Here is a 21,326-nt window from a genome sequence, read left to right as displayed (position 1 = left end):
GTGGCGATGAAATTCTCACGAAACAAAAACACGGCATTCGATTATAACAGCTGATTCATTCTCTCTCTCTCTCTCTCTCTCTCTCTCTCTCTCTCTCTCTCTCTCTCTCGTGTTATACAATACTTACATATAGATGAAGAAACTAAAATTAGTTTTCTTAGTGTCAATTAAATACGAAACGAAAAAATTATGCCGAGTTTACATCCATTTGAATCATTGCTAAAAATACGGCATCCGATTTCATCAGCAAACCACTATTTTTTGGGAAACATCATTTTATTCTAGAAAATTGCTACTCTTTAAATAGTTAATTGCACATTAAGAAAGCGTGTACTTTTGTTTTTAAATTTCGGGTGTGTTTTAAAAATCGAGTATTGTTGACTTTTCTTTGGTTTTACTTTTGGCTGTGATCAGATCAGCTGACGTCTAGCTGCCGCTCTTGAGAGCGTACGAATACATTTAACAAAGTATCGTTTATACCATTTCTTAACTTATTCAAACCGTCTATACAGTTGATATTACATAAGCACCAATGTGTTATAACCTATAAAATTTTTTTGTTTATTACATTTAAAACAACACACACACACTCACACACACTCTCTCTCTCTCTCTCTCTCTCTCTCTCTCTCTCTCTGTGGGCTACTTTTCACTACCTCCCATTCCTTACTCTCTCTATCTCTCTAACAAATGATATCTTTGTTGCTCCTCAAAGTTTCATTTATATTGAAAATCAATCATGATTCAATTTTCCTTACTTTCTCCAATCTCGCACCATCGGTCACATCGCGGTATTTTCGAAATTTCCGGAAAATCCGCGATATATGTATATACAGTACATGCGTTATGAAAAAAATCCGCGAAGTGGTGAATCCGCGATAGTCGAACCGCGAAGTAGCGAGGGATCACTGTATTACTTTCGGCGTAGCTGAAATGGCGAGCCATTAGAATTTTAACGAGGGTTTACTACCCCCTCGCTAGTTAGCGAGGGGGTAGGGGAGGGGTAGCTAGCTAACCCTCCCCCCTCACACACCGGTGAACTAGTTCACTTTTCTTTTGGCTCGGGTGATGGGCCGACGTGTCTGCTCCCACCCTCGCTTTGGCAGCCATTAATGCTTTTTGTCTTTTACAGTACTTACTTTTTCTTATACTTAATATATATATAAACATTCTTTATGTTTGTGTATATATTTGTAGTAAGTTTCCTTTTCAGTGTTTGGGCTGTGTGTGTAGTGTACGACAATGTCACCGGCGTAGTACCAGTCCACCACGGTTTTCACGTCATGGGGTGCGGCCTCTCCCTTGGTCCTTCGGTCGTTCCTTCGGCTTCCGATAATTCGGCCGCCGTGGGGAATCGTCATCGCTGGACTTTCTTCATTCATCTGTTTTCTCCGCTGTTCCTCTTTCTTTACGGAGAACTTGGATTCTCAGCGAAGGGAACGTGGGAGTTTAGATTGACTATGGTCTCTCTCCCTACTCGAGGTCGTTCACCCTTTTACTACTACTACGTACTATTACGGAAGCTTCTTTCCCGTGCGGGTTGGGTTACTATTCCGTTTATTTGTCTCAATTATTTTTAATGAAATCTAATGGTTTTTTTTAACTTGTCAGCATTCTATGGAGAACACTTCCCTTCAGGGGTCAGTTGTTCTTACTATTTGTGAACATTCTTAGATGAATTACGTAATTATAATTGTTATAATTCTGTTTTTGTTACAGTTCTCCACCCTCCCCCTTCTCCCTTGAATGTCAGTGGGGGAGGAGGGCGCTTACTTAATTTGTAACTTATGTTTTCTATTCCCTCGGGGTTTTCTCTTTGGAGTTCCTCCCGGGGGAATTTCTGTTAACTAATTATTTATTTTATTTTCCCAGTTAACGATGCAGGTTTTCTTCGTTTGCCTAAAGTGTGCCAACGAAGCAGAGCTGCCCTGTTGGTGCCTGGGGAGTCTGCTGTTGCTGCCATCTCTCTAGGACACCGTCATGGGCATGTTCCCTTCTCTTAGAAGTTCTCCCTTGACAACTGTCAGCTCTTTAGTTCATCTTAGAACGCTAAGGAGGTTCGCCTCCAGGAGTAGGTAACTTCCCTTTTGAGGGAGGTTCCCTTCCCAGGTGTGAGTTTTTTCCCCTGCAGAGGGGGAACTTCTCATACCTTAATAATTCCTGGATGGGTTTTCCTGGTCCTCGGGCGGTTATGCTCTTGGTGCTGAGCTACCGCACTTGTAACCTTGCTCAAGGAGCTGAGCGGTTGCAAGGCCGGGCGTTGAAATCTACAGGTGGCTATGCTCTTGGGGCTGAGCGGTTGCACCTGCAGCTATGCTCAAGGGGCTGAGCAGCTGCAGGATCAGTCTTGTGACCTCTCTCGTTCACGAGGGAGGCTTCTCATAAGGACTTCTCTTCGGAGGATTGCTCCTTATAGGTCAGCTTGCTGATCCAACGGCCCTAAGGGGCGCCATCACCAGTGTCTTCAAGTCTCTTCTACGAAGTGTTCACCTCTCTCGTTCGCGAGAGAGGCCACTCATAGAGACTCCTCTTCGGAGGATTGTTCCTGTTTAGACCAGCCTGCTGTTCGGGACCTCTCCGCAGTTTATTCGCCATCTCCTAGACCTGCTGACCTGCCGTCTCCGTTCCTGGCTGCTGACGTTGTGTGCGCCCATGCACCCCGTTATCCAACGGGCACCGGCCCCTTTGGGGCAAAAGGGGCTTTCTCACACTGTGAGTAAATCCCTTAAGCGCCAGGTATCCCCTGCGCGCCAATGCCGCGCAAGCGCTCGCTGACTGTTCCTGCTGTTCTTGAGACTTCCATCCAGAGGAATCATGTTCCAGGGACTATTCCTGAGTTAGCGCACAGGCGCTCACTAGAACTTCCAGTGTTGATCGTCCCAGTTCCTGATCATCCTGTCAGCTGTCCCTTCTTTCGCGCGCAAGTGCTGACGATCTTCTTACGCCCGCAAGCGCCGACAATCTTCTTACGCACGCAAGCGCCGACGATCTTCTTGGCCGATGATCTTCTTTCGCGAGCGAGCGCTGACGATCTTCTTACGCGCACAAGCGCCGTCGATTTTCTTACGCTCACAAGCGCCGACGATCTTCTTGGCAGACGATCTTCTTTGGCGCGCTAGCGCTGACGATCTTCGTATGCACGTGCGCTGACGATCTTCGTACGCACGTAAGCTCCGACGATCGTCCGCGCGCAGGCTCCGATGGTTCCCCGTGCCGACGATCTTCTTACGCGCGCAATCGCCGATGATCTTCTTACGCGCGCAAGCGCTGACGATCTTCTTACGCGCGCAAGCGCCGTCGATCCTCTTACGCTAGCAAGCGCCGTCGATCCTCTTACGCGCGCAAGCGCCGACGATCCTCTTATGCGCGCAAACGCCGACGATGTTCTTGCGCGCACAAGCGCCGGCGATCTTTAAGCTCCGACGATCTTTAAGCACCGTCGATCTTTAAGCGCTGTCGATCTTCTCTTGCGCACAAGCGCCGACGATCTTCAAGCTCCAACAATCTCGTACGCGCGCGCGCTTTCAGCCGCGCGTGCGCACGCCAACATTCTCACGGGCTCTTCATTCTGTCCCTGCACGTCAATCTGATTCCTGCTCACCCTATGAAGTCTCGCCCGCGCGCCCACGTGCGCGCGAGTGTTTTCAACGGTCTCTCGTGCGCGACCCCTGGGTTTTTCCCACCGCGTGATTCGAGGTGATGCCTTCTCCCACTGCACCAGTGGGAGAAACCCCACCTCGAGCAGGAGAATCGTCCCGTGTTGGGGCGAGAAGAGCCCTCAGACTTCGTTGTTGGAGTCCCATATCACTCCTAGGAGGGAACCGAAGGACTCTAAGAGTCCCCCCAAGTAGAGCATTTGGGGATGGGAGACTTTGCTGCCAGCTCTCTAGGGGGAGAGCAGCAAGAGTCAGAGCATGCCTTCTGGCAGGTCTTGACTCTGATGAGGCATCTCAATGGGTTCAAGGACTCTGAGGTTCCTCCTCGTGAGGGCAAGGACACGGTCCTGGACCGAGTCTTTGGCACTCAGAAACCTGCTAAGGCCAGTGTGGTTTTGCCCTGGTCCTAAGGGGCGAAGAGTGCCTAGGGATAAGGTTGACGGCCAGCTCTCCGAGCTCGCCTCCTCCAGCCGTTCCACTCTGGCAACAAGCTCCTCCCACCTCCATCAGAGGAGGTATTTTGAGATCATGGAGGAGTCTGGCTTAGCTCTTCCGTTGCACTCTGTGGAAGAGTTTACCAAGGGAGTCCCTCTCGAGAGACTCTCTAGCCGGCAAGTGACTTTCTCGGCGACAGAGATCCTAAGCCAGGAGAAGGTCCCGAAGTGCGCCATGCAGGCTACTTTGTGGCTGGACGTCTGGTTGGGGTCTCCTGGCATCCTGTTGCGATCCGAAGATCTGTCCAAAGAAAGCACCAGGAAGGCACTGGAGACCTTCCTCCTTTCGGGCACCCGCACCATTGAGTTCTGGCCCACCAAGCCTCGAACTTGTGGGCCAATTCGATCTTGAAGGACGTGATGCGGTGGCAGAAAGGTTCCTTTCGAGGGTCCCGGACTTCGAAGTCGGCGAGCTCAGACACGCTGCCTCACTTACCTTGTGCTTTCTATATTTTTCTCTATATTTTTCATACTTCTCCACACTATTACTCTGCAGCCATTCTTCAAAGCCCTCTTTTTCCCTTTTCTCTTCCACTTTTACCTTCACTCCTTCATACCACCATTCACTGCCCTTCCTCATGCTGCCTCCAACAAACTTCTTGCCACACACATCACTTGCAATCCCAGCAAAATTTCTTTTACTAACTTCCACTCCTCTTAATTACCAGTTTCTCTTACTTTCACTTTGTCATATGCCATTTTCAACCTTTCTTGATATTTACTTTTTACCCCTGGTTTTATTAGCTCTTCAACCCTCACTAGCTCCCTTTACATCCACCTACTGTATTCCCGAACTCTTTTGCTACAACTAATTTTCCTTCCACTAAAAAATGATCAGATATACCGTTAGCCATACCCCTAAACATGTGCACGTCTTTCAATCTTCCAAACATTCTTTTAGTTATCAACACGTGATCCATTAACGCCCTTTCTACCACTCTTCCATTTGTCACTCTTACCCATGTATACTTGTTTTTAGCTTTCTTTTTGAAAAAGCTACAACTTATCACCATCTCTTGCTCAACACATATCTACCAGTCTCTCACCACTCTCATTTGGACCTGGTACGCTATACTTCCAAATGACACCTTCTACCTCTCCAGCGCCCACTCTAGCATTTAAGTCACCCATGGCAACTACATAATTCCTTCTACCCAGTCCTTCTACACACCTAGTTAATTCATTCCAGAACTCATTCCGCTCTTATTCACTTTTCTCACAACGTGGCCCATACGCGCTGACAAAAGCCCAACATTCCCTACCCAACCTAACCCTTACCCACATTAACCTAGATGATATTTCCTTCCATTCCACTACTTTACCTGTTATCCATTCACTCAACAATAAAGCCACACCCTCTCTTGCTCTTCCCCTTTCATTTCCAGACACTCTACCAGACATTTCACCAAACATCACTTCACCCTTCCCTTTTATCTTTGTCTCACACAAAGCCAATATATCCATCCTTCTATTCCTAAACATACTTCCAATCTCACATCTTTTACTCTCTATTGTACTACATCCACTCACATTCAAACACCCCAAAACTAGAGTGCGGGGAGCAGTCACTCTCCCCCCAGATCCACTTCGTTGATGTCTCACAGGATTGTAAATTCAGGAGAGGGGGTTCCCAGCCCCCTCGTCCTATCCCTTATAGTCGCCTCTTACGACACGCAGGGATACGTTGGCGCTATTCTAATTGTTTTTAAGCCCCCGTGGCCACAGGTGCCATATATATATATATATATATATATATATATATATATATATATATATATATATATATATATATATATATATATATATATATATATATATATATATATATATATATGTATGTATGTATGTATGTATGTACGTACGTACGTACGTACATACATACATACATACATACATACATATATATATATATATATATATATATATATATATATATATATATATATATATATATATATATATATATATATATATATAATACTGACATAATCCTCACTAGATCTATCAGGGAGGCCTCACTGAACTGGAAACTTCCTACATTTAGAGAGGCTATGGTGAGAAAATAGGGTTGGAATTCTGTTCCACCTTAGTTTTTGTTTTTTATTAACCCATCTACAGTATTTCCAAATTGATCCTTTTCAAAGTGCTCCTGCAAAGCCAAAAATTATTATTGAAGGCCAAAACTTCAATTAAATGTCATACCAGACCTCTAATATATTATTACGATACTTGAGACGATTACCAAAAAAAAAAAAACAATAAAGATACAGCCATGTCCTCATAATATTGTAGTTGGTCTAGTTTTGCTTCATATATATATATATATATATATATATATATATATATATATATATATATATATATATATATATATATATATATATATATATATATATATATATATATATATATATATATATATATATATATATATATATATATATATATATATATATATATATATATATATATATATATATATATATATATATATATATATATATATATATATATATATATATATATATATATATATATATATATATATATATATATATATATATATATATATATATATATATATATATATATATATATATATATATATATATATATATATATATATATATATATATATATATATATATATATATATATATATATATATATATATATATATATATATATATATATATATATATATATATATATATATATATATATATATATATATATATATATATATATATATATATATATATATATATATATATATATATATATATATATATATATATATATATATATATATATATATATATATATATATATATATATATATATATATATATATATATATATATATATATATATATATATATATATATATATATATATATATATATATATATATATATATATATATATATATATATATATATATATATATATATATATATATATATATATATATATATATATATATATATATATATATATATATATATATATATATATATATATATATATATATATATATATATATATATATATATATATATATATATATATATATATATATATATATATATATATATATATATATATATATATATATATATATATATATATATATATATATATATATATATATATATATATATATATATATATATATATATATATATATATATATATATATATATATATATATATATATATATATATATATATATATATATATATATATATATATATATATATATATATATATATATATATATATATATATATATATATATATATATATATATATATATATATATATATATATATATATATATATATATATATATATATATATATATGGTGCTCTTGTTTAATATAAGTACTCTAGCTACTGCCCACTAACTAGAGGTATGTGTGGTTAACTGTCACTAAACATTTAATGGCTCGTCTTTTAGCTTCGCAGAAAGTAACATCCCTATAAATAGCTGCATGTTTGTATCGTTAGGAAAGATAGAAATTACCTCCAAATTTGTCTTTTCACTGTATGATGATAATCATTATAAATTAGTTCTGTATTTTTTTAAACTTTTATGGAAACAATATTTACCATAATTGTGATTTCAGGTGAACCATTCTCGTAATGTATGGGATCGAGCTGTTACCATTTTACCTCGTGCCAACCAATTCTGGTATAAGTACACATACATGGAAGAAATGTTGAAGAATATACCAGGTAGCAGAATGGTATGTATAACATTTGGATTTTTAGCTTTAATATAATTGGTTTTCTGGAAAGTAGCTATGTACTAGAACTAAGTTAATACCAGTTCAAAATCTTTGTTTTTCTAATGAATTGAATGTGTGATGCAATATCCAAAAATTTCTTTCCTTTGTAGAATCACAGTGTATTTTAAATTAACTTTGACATATTTCATTTTATTGTGGAAAAGAATTGCAATTGTTAAACTCTGAATATTTTTTATATTTTCTTAAAATATGAAACATTCATACTAATATATATATTGATAATAACTGTTATTTCTTAGAAGGAGGGGAGATGATATATCAACAATCAATTAGCTGGGAGCTTTTAATGCTTATACTGTACAGTTTTTTTGTTCTCATGAAAGTACCTAATGCATTGCTAAAGTTTATATATTTTCTGTTCACTAGTCTAACGTTTTCAAACACTAGTTGTTCCTACATGCATACAAACCCTCATCCTTTAATAGGAGTAGGATCTCAATGAAGCTGGAAACTCTGCTGTTAAGATTCTATAACGTGTTGATAGTTATAGGTGGCTGGCAGGGAAGGCCCGCCCCCCACTGTCTCCCGGATTAGCCACTTTGACCTCAGCTGCTTAGGGGTAGAATACCTGTACTCTTGGTGCAACTTAACTTGGTTAATAACTTTCTTCTTTCTTTCTAGTGTGATTTTGAGATTGGAGAAAGCATGTGATACATTCTTGGCCTAGCATTCCTGGCTGTAAGTGTGGAACGTTTATGAACAGGAGCTCAGTGGATCATAATTCATTGTGCCCTTTTTACAGGGCCCATAACTGTAATGATTTATCCCCCTGCAGTTAATGTAAAATCGTCAACGTCATCCCAGTGGCTTGAGTATAGCAGGAGGAGGATAAAGAAAAGCTGAGCGAAATACTTCTATTCCAAGGTCTGCCTCGAAGTTGAATTCTGCTAAAGCTCTCTCTTACTCAGGCTTTAGAACCTTCTCCTTAACCCCTATCTGGAGGTGTGGGGAATAGATAGTGACCTTAAATTAACCTTTATGTAAACATTGAGTTAGTCCTGCTCCACTTCCCCTAGAAAGGTGGGTTGTTACCAGCCTGTTCAAATTGAGCCCAACACTTTTTTCAGGAAATGTCATGACAAAAGACGACGCCCTAAGGACATTGTGGCCATCCTTAGGATTTGAGTCATCCTGTCAGCAGAAAGGCTTATGTCAGCTTTAGCAACTGGTAAACCTAAAATTTCTTCACCCGCCATTGCTTCTGCCACCCCCATAGAGGAGAAGGCAGATGTGATCTCCTCAGGTCTACCAGAGATCTTAGAAATTGAAGTTAATGGCAGATCCCCACTCTCCTTAATGACCTCATCAGCAGTGCATGGACTCTAGTTAGGTAAGAGTAGGAGCTGCCTTTAACACCTCTTTCCACCTACTGTAGTTTGATGCTGTCATCCTGGTTTTCTACGGAAACGAATAGTTTACGCTTCATTGATGCTAAGAGGAGCGGGAACATTCAGTGCAGTCAGGCCTCGTTCTTCGCGATAGTTAGGTTACAGACACAGGCGCAAAGAGTGAATACTCCACTAAGGTGGGCTAACTCCTAACCTAAAAAGTCACTGCCCCTTGCCCCGAGTGGGTGCCAGAGCTGATGATTAACACAGTAAATACTGCCTAATATTGTTTTAATATGGTTTCTACAACAGTTTGTAATCATATGTACAGTGTACAGAACATTTGCACAGATGTACAATATGTACTAGACACTGTAAGGTTACAGTACAGTATTGTGCTAAGGTAAAGTTTACAGAGTTGTCATCATCCCCTTACTGTTCTGTATAACAAAAGTTGTTCGTATCTAGTACTATTGTACTGTAACCTAATACTCACCGATATTGTAGTGCATATTACTGTAATATATGTACAGTAATACAGTAGGCCCCCGCCATACGACATTAATCCATTCCGGAGTTGGTATCGTATGGTGAAAATGTTGTATGGCGGACAATAGAATAGTTAATGCGTGAAAAACCCCTGGTAAAAAATTGAAAATTAGAATGTAACAAAATACAATACAGTAATATAGTAAGCACCGTACTACAGTATACTTATATATAATATACATGTACAGTACTGTACAGTATATAATTAAATAACATAATAAATAAAAATTATTTACTGTACAGTACTGTAAAGGAAAAATTAAATCTTACTTACCTTCGGAGTGACGTGACTTGAGCTGGTAGTGGGTGGAGGCAGAGGGGGGAGTAGACGGTAAATATAAAAACGTATCAATGCTAATTATGTTATGTACACTTAATAATAAATTTATTCTTTCTAATAAACACTTAAAATTAAAAATGCTTTTTTCTTTTTTTCTTTTTTATGATTTTTTTTTTTTAGAACTTAAAAAATTACTCTTTTTTTAGCTTTTTTGATAGAATCACTATTATCGTCTTTGCTTTCTGACATTTCTCTTTTGGAGAAATATCTATCCAAAGAAGCCTGTTTCTGACGATTCCTCAACATATTCCTAAAAGGACTCATACACTTATCATTAACACTCTGCATAAGACGACTTGTGTGAAGTTTTTCTGGGTGTTTCTTTTCAATGAAACTCGTAAGGTTTTCATACCAACCGATAGCTTCCCTTGTTTCTGACGATGTTGTTTCCTCAGTCTCCCCCCCCCCATCCTCGCCTCCACTAGAGCTGTGCTCTTCTTGAATGATCGTCAACTGCAATGCTTCTAATTCCTTTAAGTCTTCAGTCGTAAGCTCCTCCCTGTGCTCCTCGATAAGGTTATGGACGTCAGCCTCATCGACAGCAAGCCCCATGGACCTCCCGATTGAAATTATTTCCTCAACATCACCCTCAGGGGCAGGATCATCAACAGCCTCGTCTTCGGTTGAGGGATCAAAACCTTCAATGTCTCGTTCTGCTACAACAGCTGGCCACAGTTTCTTCCATGAGGAGTTCAAGGTGTGCTGTGAAACCTCATTCCAAGCTGTGTCGATCATCTTCAGGCATTGAACGATGTCAAAATGCCCCCTCCAAAATTCACGGAGGGTGAGTTGAGTACAGTACTTTCAGTCACTTCGAAGCATCTTCTGATCAGATGCTTTGTGTAAAGCTTCTTGAAGTTGGCAATCACTTGCTGGTCCATAGGCTGGAGGAGAGGGGTGGTGTTTGGTGGCAGATAGAGAACCTTAATGAAGGAGAAGTCAGAATAAATGATGTCCTCGAGGCCAGGAAGGTGAGCAGGGGCATTGTCCAGCACTAGGAGACATTTCAGAGGAAGATCGTTCTCTTCTAAATAGTTCTTGACAGCAGGACCAAAGCAGACGTTTATCCACTCAATAAATATGGTCCTCGGGACCCAGGCCTTAGCATTAGACTTCCAAAATACCGAGAGCCTCCCCTTCGTGATATTTTGTGCCTTGAAGGCACGAGGATTTTCTGAGTGGTATACCAGTAGGAGCTTAATTTTTAAGTCCCCACTGGCATTTGCACAAAATGCGAGCGTTAGTCTGTCCTTCATTGATTTATGGCCAGGAAGTTTCCTTTCTTCAGCTGTGATATATATACGGCGGGGCATTTTCTTCCAGAAAAGGCCAGTTTTAAATATTGAACTTAGCCGGTGAATATATAAATAGCTGACGTCTCCGACGGCCCGACAGATTCCAAAAAACTCGCGAGCGATCGCCATGAAGGTCGCGGGTGTGCCCACCAGCGCCGACTATCGGCCAGATACTGCATATACTTCTCAACCACTCCAGTTCTTCTCTGTCGGTATCACCGACAACATTGGTTCCGCTCGCTCTAGACCTCGAGTTTTCTACCGAATTGTTGAAGTACTTTGTTTTGGGTTTTATTGGCTTTCGCTGTGTTGGTGTGTTCCTTCAATAAAACTCTTGAAACCTTTTTTGCTTGTGTTTTTTGTTGATGAACTTGGCTTTACTTTGGATTTTCTCTGGTTTTTTATAATGGCTGACCCTTCTCCTGTATATTGCAAATGTGCGAAAGATTGTAACAAACGTCTTCCGAAAGCCTCTATCGACCCTCATACTGTTTGTGCTAATTGCCGGGGTAAATCCTGCCAATTAGGAGATCGGTGTGAGGAGTGCGTGGTTTTGTCGGAATTCGAGTGGTTAGAGTATGAAAAGTATACTCGTAAGCTCGAAAGAGATAGGGTGAGGAGAAGCTCATCTAGATCTTTAGAATTTTCCTCCTCCCATGCCCCTGAACCTAATCCTTCCCCTGTAGTGGTAGTTTCTGAACCCCCTATTAGCACTCATGAACCTTCAATGCGCGATATGTTTTTAGCTATTCAAGCATTAGGTGAGAAGGTTGAAACCTTAGCCTCGGACAGGAACCAGCTTATGTCCGATGTTAAGTTGTTAAAGAGTCAAAGTGGTAAAGTAGAAAATCAAAGTGGTAAAGTGGAAAGTGCGCAAAATGTGTTTAGTGTTGCTACCGAGGGTTCGTCTGTTCGTGCTTGTCGCTCCCCTAGTCCGAGACCTCTTTCAGGCTCCCCTGCACCAGGGAGAAGGAATGTCATAGGACTTAAGGGAGCGAGAGGTGTAAACCGACGTACAGACGTTCCCTCTATGGTGTCAGACGTTTCTCATCAAGAACGTCCTTACCATAAGACGGGGGAGACTAAGTTCTCCTCGTCTTCCGACAACTTGCCGCATAAGAAACCTTGGCGTAAGGTTTCTAGACCCTTAAAGCGCAAGTCAGTCCCTTCAGGACAGTTCCAGCATCCGGGCTGTAGCCATTGGGGCAGCTCTGACCACTTTCAGTCATCGGATGGCTGTTCGCCTGTTAAGCGAAAGCGTGACACGGAGTCCGAGGGTCTCGGTAGGTGCGATGATTTGCATGCACAGACGTTACCGACGTCACGGCCCGTTCCGACTCCCGTTGACCCGAAGTGGGTTGTCCTGCGGGACATGCAGTCTAAACTTTCCTCTTTAATGGAGGTGTATGAGCATGAGCAGGTTCGTAAAGATCCTTTGCTTGCGGTTCGCCAGTCCGACAAGCATGACTCTGGCCTTCAGCCGCCTAAACGAGTGTTTTCTCGTTCTTATGAAGTTAGCGGTAACATTTCTAGTGCTGTTAAACGCGATTCTGATCGTGTTCCTCGTCATTCACGTCAGTCACGTGACGTGGAACCCCTTTTGCCACAGTCTCAAGGTGACGTTCAGCAGCTGTCGCCGCAGCCCCACACTGACGTTCGTCGGCCGACTCCGTTGCCCCGACGTGACGTTGAATGTCTGTCACCGCAGTCGGGTGTTGTTTTTCCTGCTCAGACCCTGCAGTCAATGCAGTCTCGACGTGATGTCGAACGACAATCGACTCATGCTGCTATTGTTTGTCAGTCACAAGACATTCAGTCTTTGCAGCCGCGGCGTGACGTCGTTACCTCAGCTGTTGCTGCGGCTCCGTCGCATGTTGACATAGCCTGTCAAGTGTTGCCTCCTCGGCATGTCTCTCCGTATTGCGAGACTCGGCAGTTGTCGGACGAAGTTCCGTCAGATGAGGAAGTCGTTGATCCCCTTCCTACTGATATTCCTTTGGGGATTCTTTCGGATGGAGAGGAGCCCAAGGTTGCTCAGCCCTCTCTTGATTTTAAGAAGATTATGCTTATTTTTAAGGACCTTTTTCTTGATCATTTTGTGTCTGCTGCTCCTCGTTCGCCCCCATCGGAGTTCACGCTGGGCCTAGCTTCTTAGACTCCGTCGTTCACAAAGTTAGTGCTCTCTCGCTCTTCTAAGAGAGCTTTGCGTTTATTGGGCGACTGGTTAATGACCAGGAGGAATTTGGGGAAGTCAGCTTTTGCTTTTCCCCCTTTCAAACTGGCTTCTCGTGCGAGCGTCTGGTATGACACGGGAGAAGTTCTCGGCTTGGGAGTACCTGCCTCTGCCCAGGGAGACTTCTCAAGCCTCGTAGACTCTCCTCGTCGTCTGGCCATGAGACGCTCGAAGGTTTGCTGGTCCTCTTCAGACCTAGATCATCTCCTCAAAGGGATTTATCGGGCCTTTGAAGTTTTCAACTTTTTAGATTGGTCGCTGGGAGCCTTGAGTAGAAAGATCTCGTCAGCAGACCGTGATGTCTCTGTGCAAATTATGTCCTGCATGGACAAGGCTATTAGAGATGGCTCTAATGAATTCGCTGCTACTTTTACAGCAGGAGTTCTTAAGAAGAGAGAGACTCTTTGTTCTTTCCTGTCTGCAGGTGTCACTCCTTGTCAAAGGTCAGAACTACTCTTTGCGCCATTGTCTTCTGCCCTGTTCCCGCAGCAGCTGATTAAGGATATCGCAGCGTCTCTTGTGCAGAAGGATACTCATGATTTGATGGCCACGTCTGCGCGTAAGGCTGTACCTTCGTCCTCTTATGTCAACAGACCTAAATTTGATACTCCAGTGACAAGGTTTATCCCGCCCTTTCGTGGCAGAGCTCCCAGTAAGGGAGGCTCTCGTGCCGATAGTAAGAGGGGTAAGAAGAGAGGATCTAAGTCCTCCCGTGGCAGAGTCTGACTGCCCACGTCCTCAGACAGCAGTAGGGGCCAGATTGACCAACTTCTGGCAGGCCTGGGAGAAGAGGAGTGCAGACCGGGAGTCTGTTTTGTTGCTAAAGGAGGGTTACAAAATCCCTTTTGTACGGAGACCCCCTCTAGTAAACGATCCGATAGACCTCTCTCCCAGGTATCGAGAGGAGTCGAAGAGACAGGCATTACATCTGCAGGTGTCTCAGTTGTTAGAGAAGGGGGCGGTGGTGAAAGTCTCGGACCTTCAATCCCCAGGTTTTTACAACCGTCTCTTCCTAGTTCCAAAGCACACAGGAGGTTGGAGGCCAGTGCTGGATGTCAGTGCTCTCAACGTTTTTGTTGTCAAAACAAAGTTTACGATGGAGACCACCAAATCCGTTCTAGCAGCAGTCAGAGAGGGAGACTGGATGGTCTCTCTCGACTTGCAGGATGCGTACTTCCACATTCCGATACACCCAGATTCTCAGCCGTATCTAAGGTTTGTATACAGGAATGTGGTGTACCAATTCCGAGCACTGTGCTTCGGCCTCAGCCCTGCTCCTCTTGTTTTTACGAGGCTCATGAGAAGTGTAGCAAAGTTCCTACATTTGTCAGGGATCAAAGCCTACCTGTACCTGGACGACTGGTTACTCAGAGCGTCGTCCCGTTATCGCTGTCTGCAGGACCTACAGTGGACTTTGGATTTTGCGAAGGAGTTGGGCCTATTGGTGAACATAGAGAAGTCTCAGCTGACTCCCTCCCAAACGATTCTCTATTTGGGGATGGAGATACAGAGTCTAGCTTTTCGGGCTTTTCCGTCTGCCAACAGGATCAAGCAAGCTTTGCTCAAAGTCCGTCTCATGCTAGAGAAAGACCATTGCTCTGTGAGAAGCTGGATGAGCCTCCTAGGGACGCTTTCATCCTTGGAACAGTTTATCTCTCTAGGGAGACTTCACCTACGCCCTCTCCAGTTCCATTTAGACTCCCATTGGAACAAGGAGAAGACTTTGGAGACGGTCTCAGTTCCGATCTCCGAACCAGTCAAGACTTGCCTGGCCTGGTGGGACAGCAATATAAGACTTCGAGAAGGTCTGTCTCTGGCAGTCAAGAACCCAAACCATGTGTTATTTTCAGACTTGTCGGACTTGGGTTGGGGGGCGACTCTGGACAGTCTGGAATGCTCGGGTCTTTGGGCGGCAGACCAGAGGAGCCTTCACATCAACTGCAAGGAGCTGTTGGCAGTCCATTTAGCACTGACGAGTTTCGAGAGTCTGCTTCGAAACAAGGTGGTAGAAGTGAATGCGGACAATACCACGGCCTTGGCTTACATCTCCAAGCAAGGAGGCACTCACTCCCACTCTCTTTTCGTCATCGCAAGGGACCTCCTCATCTGGTCAAAAGATCGAAACATCTCGCTTTTGACGAGGTTCGTCCAAGGGAAGTTGAACGTCTTGGTGGACTGTCTCAGTCGGAGAGGTCAGGTGATCCCTACAGAGTGGACCCTCCACAAGGATGTGTGCAAGAGTCTTTGGATGACTTGGGGTCAACCCACCATCGATCTCTTTGCGACCTCGCTGACCAAAAGGCTCCCGACTTATTGCTCTCCAGTCCCAGATCCAGAGGTGGCCCACATAGATGCCTTTCTGTTGGACTGGTCTCACCTGGACGCTTACGCATTTCCACCGTTCAAGATCCTCAACAAGGTGTTGCAGAAGTTCGCCTCTCACGAAAGGACCAGGTTGACGTTGGTTGCTCCCCTCTGGCCCGCGAGAGAGTGGTTCACAGAGGTACTTCTATGGCTGGTAGACGTTCCAAGGAGTCTGCCTTTACGGATGGATCTCTTACGGCAGCCTCACGTAAAGAGACTTCATCAAAGCCTCCCCGCGCTTCGTCTGACTGCCTTCAGACTATCGAAAGACTCTCAAGAGCTTGAGGATTTTCGAAGGAGGCAGCTAGAGCAATCGCGAGGGCTAGAAGATCCTCTACCATCAAGATCTACCAGTCAAAGTGGGAGGTATTTAGAGATTGGTGCAAGTCCTCCTCTATTTCCTCCTCCAGTACCTCTGTAGCGCAGATTGCGGATTTTCTCCTGTATCTGAGAAACGGTCGCTCCCTCTCTGCATCCACCATTAAAGGCAACAGAAGCATGTTGGCTTCTGTTTTCAGGCATAGAGGCTTGGATCTTTCGAATAACAAAGATCTCCAAGACCTCCTTAAGTCTTTCGAGACCTCTAAGGAGCGTCGTATTTCAACTCCTGGTTGGAACTTAGACGTGGCCCTACAGTTCCTAATGTCAGACAGGTTTGAGCATTTAAATTCAGCCTCCCTGAAGGATCTTACCCTCAAGACACTTTTTTTGGTGAGCTTGGCTTCGGCTAAAAGGGTCAGTGAGATCCATGCTTTTAGTAAGAACATCGGCTTCTCGACAAATAAAGCTATATGTTCTCTTCAACTTGGTTTTTTGGCCAAGAACGAACTTCCGTCTCGTCCTTGGCCTAAATCTTTTGAAATACCTAGTCTTTCAGAGATCGTAGGTAATGAAGTTGAAAGAGTGCTGTGCCCCGTTAGAGCTCTTAAGTTTTACTTATCTAGAACTAAACCAATACGAGGTTGTTCTGAGGCTTTATGGTGCTCCGTTAAGAAGCCCTCATTGCCCATGTCTAAGAATGCGTTATCTTACTTTGTTAGACTTTTAATCCGGGAGGCACATTCTCATTTAAGTGAGAAGGATCGTAGTTTGCTTAAGGTCAAGGCTCACGAAGTGAGAGCAATAGCGACTTCGGTGGCATTTAAGCAAAATAGATCCCTTCGAAGTATTATGGACGCGACCTTTTGGAGGAGCAAGTCGGTGTTCGCTTCATTTTACTTGAAAGACGTCCAGACTCTTTATGAGGACTGCTACACACTGGGTCCATTCGTTGCAGCGAGTGCAGTAGTGGGTGAAGGTTCTACCACTACATTCCCTTAATCCCAATATCCTTTTAATCTTCTCTTGAAATGTTTTTAATCTTGTCTTGGGTTGTACGGAAGACTAGGAAGTCTTTCGCAATCTTTTTGGTTTGGTGGGTGGTCAAATGTTGTTTCTTGAGAGCGCCCAGATTAAGGGTTTTGATGAGGTCCTGTTATAGGGGTGTTCGCCCTGGATATAACAGCTCCTTGGAGTCTTTCAGCATCCTGAGAGGATGGCTGGGCTTCGTGAGGAAAGCGGACTAATGAGGCAGAGTAATCATCAGAGTCAGCTTCCTTACCAGGTACCTATACTTAAGTTTGTTTTTATGAAATATTTGTCAAAAACTCTTGAGCATATACGCCTTTATTGTAATAATACTGGTCTCTACCCACCACCATGGGTGTGAATCAGCTATTTATATATTCACCGGCTAAGTTTAATATTTAAAAATGATATTTTCCTTATAAAAGGGATTTTGACGTAGGAAAAATCTATTTCTGGGCGAGGGACCTGTGCCGCCCAGTGAATAAGCTCCATTTAGCACTTATTCTTAGGTAATTTACTGCTAAATATACCAGAGAAAAAATGTAAAGGAGTGCTAGGTTAACTAGCTCGCTCACCTATTGGTGTCGGTATAAAATTGGGAGTATAATCCAGAGGTCCCGCACTATTTAGATTCATCCATGACAAAGACCCCAATAGAGGAGAGCCGTTCAACCTCACTCGGCACCACCAACTCTGCATCCGCTCAGAACCCAACTCCTTAGCACCCAAAGTTTGGGGACTCCAAGGGAGAGGAGCTGGGAGGGTTCACTGGGCGGCACAGGTCCCTCGCCCAGAAATAGATTTTTCCTACGTCAAAATCCCTTTTCTGGGCTCGAACCTGTGCCGCCCAGTGAATATATACAAGAGAAATGTCACCAAACTTGCAAAATAAAGGAAAAAACATAAGCGTAAGGGAAATACAAGTTGCTTTAATCAGAGATGAGTGCCAAAAACAATTATAAGGGTATCTTAACAGGAACATAAATCCACTTGGTAGAACAATTGACAAATAAGGTAAGGTATAATAATGCCGTGAGTGATAATATATACAGATACTCAGGAGTTAAAAATTTACAAATATAATAATAGTATTCAGGTGCGAAACCAACGAATACAAATAGGGTATAAATGAGGCAGGTAAGGGGGAGAGATAAAATGACAAGGAATTAACATGTGAGTTACCTGGGAGTAACTACGCTCCCTGCAGCTACTGTAGAAAATTTTAGGGCTTCCAAATGTTTAAGGTAGTGTTTCTTGAACACTGACGGTGATTTCCACCCTGTATACCTGGAAAGGTCCGTAAAATTCATGTGGTGAAAAAAAGTTCACCGAAGTAGCAACCGCTCTGATATCATGTGCAAGAGGAAAAGAGTCAGGGCTAGCTTGTTTAATAAAATACAAAATTTGTTGCCTGATCCCTTTAATGGTAATGGTACCGCCTTGTTCTCTAACGAATAGAGGCCCCGAGGAGTTAGAGGAGGTCCGGGATAAATAAGACCTAAGAGTAGTAACAGGGCACAGAGACGGATCTTGCGTGAGGGGAACAATTTTCCAGGAGGACCATCTATTCTGAGGGTCTTCGTTCTTAGCCAAAAAGAATTTGTTAGGTGAAAGAAGGACCTCTCCCGAAGGAAGGAACTCAGTATGACCCGGGTCTCTCGACAAGGCTGCCAGTTCAGAAATTCTTGCCCCGGAAGCCAAGCTCACCAGGAAAAGTGTTTTCCTGAGAAGGGGAATGTAATCACAAGAACTGTTAATGGTATCAGAAGCCAATTTGAGTACATCATTAAGGAACCAGGTCACCGGGGTAGGACGAGTAACCGGTTTCAGTCTGGCACAGGCTTTCGGAATTGAAGCTAACAAAGAGTCGGTTAAGTCTATGTTAAAACCCACTAGGAAGATCTTTTTCAAAGCAGATTTAATAGTGGTGATAGTATTGGCTGCCAGACCTGATTCTAATAAAGTTCTAAAGAAAGTGACTGTAAGGTTCAAGTTCATACAGTGCACGTCTGAGTCTATCAAAAATTTTGCCAACTTTTTAACCGCAGAATCATATTGGCGGATGGTGGAATCCCGTTTATCTGATTCTAGGAACAGGGTGTTTTGAGGATCGATATTGGCACCATGCATGGCCGCAAACTTCATGAAGTCCATAAAGTTAGGGCGCTCTGAATGTTTGAGAAAGCGTACACAACGCGTGTTTGTACTATCTGAGACAGAACCGGATTGGGTATCGGGTGAGGATATAGTCTCAACTCTCGCAGGAGAGGATACCAATTGCTCTTGGGCCAGTTGGGTGCGACCAAGGCTACTCGTCCCTTGAAGGATCTCAGTTTGTCTAGGACTTTCAGTAAAAGATTCACCGGGGGAAAGAGATAAATCCTTTCCCAGATGTCCCAATTCTGTGACATGGCGTCTGTGGCGTAAGCCTGAGGGTCTAGATTGGGAGCCACATATACTCTCAATTTGTGGTTGGACTCCGTGGCGAAGAGGTCCACTTGGAGACCCGGAACCCGAGAGAGAATCCACCGGAATGACTTTAGATCGAGTGACCATTCCGATTCTAGAGGGGAGGTCCGGGACAAGGCGTCTGCCACTACGTTCCGGACTCCCGCCAGGTGGACAGCTGAAAGATGCCAACGGTTCGAGGCTGCTAGGGAGAATATGGCTACTAGAACATGGTTCAGAGGCCCTGATTTCGACCCGCCTCTGTTGAGGCAGCGGACCACCACTTCGCTGTCGAGGACCAGACGAAGGTGTTGTCTCTTGGGTAGAGCGAGACGTTTCAGGGTTAGAAGAACTGCCATGGCCTCCAGCACATTGATGTGAAATTGGCGGAATAAGGGAGACCAAAGACCTTGAACTTTCCTGAGCTGAGAATAGCCGCCCCAACCTGATAGGGATGCGTCCGTGTGAATGATTAACTTCGGAGGCGGAAATCGAAGGGGAACTGACTTTGACAGATTGTTGGCCCTTGTCCAAGGAAGAAGTCTTTCCCGTAGAATGGGAGGAAGGCGGACTTTCCTGTCCCGGAGCTTCCGGTTCGCCCTCGAACGCCAGACACGATTGATATCTTTCAATTTTGCCTTCAGAAGTAGATCCGTCACTGAGGCAAATTGAAGGGACCCCAGAATCCTCTCTTGGAGTCGTCTGGAACTTACTTTGTCTTTGAGAAAGCGTTTGGTGTTCCTTGCAATCTCTAACCTCTTGGGTTTGGGAAGACACAGAGTATGAGATATAAGATCCCATTGCAGGCCGAGCCATTGGAACTTTGATTTCGGAAGAAGACAGGACTTTTTGAAGTTGATCTGGAAGCCTAGAGATTGAAGATATTGGATGACTCTGTGAGTGGCTTTTAGGCAATTTTGGGAGGTGTCTGACCAAATGAGCCAGTCGTCCAGATAGGCTACTACTTGAATTCCTTGATTTCTGAGTTCCTGAACAGCAACTTCTGCTAACTTTGTGAAGATCCTTGGGGCGATGTTGAGCCCGAAAGGCATCACCTTGAAGGAGTAATTTTTGTCCCCTAGGCGGAAGCCTAGATACGGACGGAAGTGTCTCGCTATCGGGACGTGATAATAGGCGTCTGTAAGATCGATAGAGGTGGTGACGGCCCCACGGGGAAGTAAGGTCCGCACCTGCGAGACGGTAAGCATTCGAAACTTGTCGCATTGAATGGACAAGTTGAGAAGGGATAGGTCTAGAATCACTCTTCTCTTGTCCGAATCCTTCTTCGGGACACTGAACAGCCGACCCTGAAACTTCAGGTGTTTCGTTTCTTGTATGGCGTTCTTTTGTAACAGATCCTGGACAAATTCGACTAGGTCCGGAGTGGAATGTTGATGAAATTTGTTCGGAGGAGGAGGCCCTTGAATCCAACTCCACCCCAGTCCCTTGGAGATAA

General features: G+C 43.2%; 1 protein-coding gene across 1 annotated transcript in view; it reads left to right on the top strand.

The window, feature by feature from the left end:
• crn (pre-mRNA splicing factor crn) overlaps positions 1 to 21,326 on the top strand; it is a 181,755-nt gene that overhangs the window by 66,445 nt on the left and 93,984 nt on the right. The window contains 1 exon segment of the mRNA XM_068378622.1: positions 7,784 to 7,903. Within this exon segment, the coding sequence (XP_068234723.1) occupies positions 7,784 to 7,903 (120 nt within the window).

The sequence above is a fragment of the Palaemon carinicauda genome, chromosome 8 (assembly GCF_036898095.1).
Source record: "Palaemon carinicauda isolate YSFRI2023 chromosome 8, ASM3689809v2, whole genome shotgun sequence".
Taxonomy (NCBI): domain Eukaryota; kingdom Metazoa; phylum Arthropoda; class Malacostraca; order Decapoda; family Palaemonidae; genus Palaemon; species Palaemon carinicauda.
The sequence above is the reverse complement of the archived record's forward strand: the minus strand, read 5'-3'. Positions and strand labels throughout refer to the sequence as shown.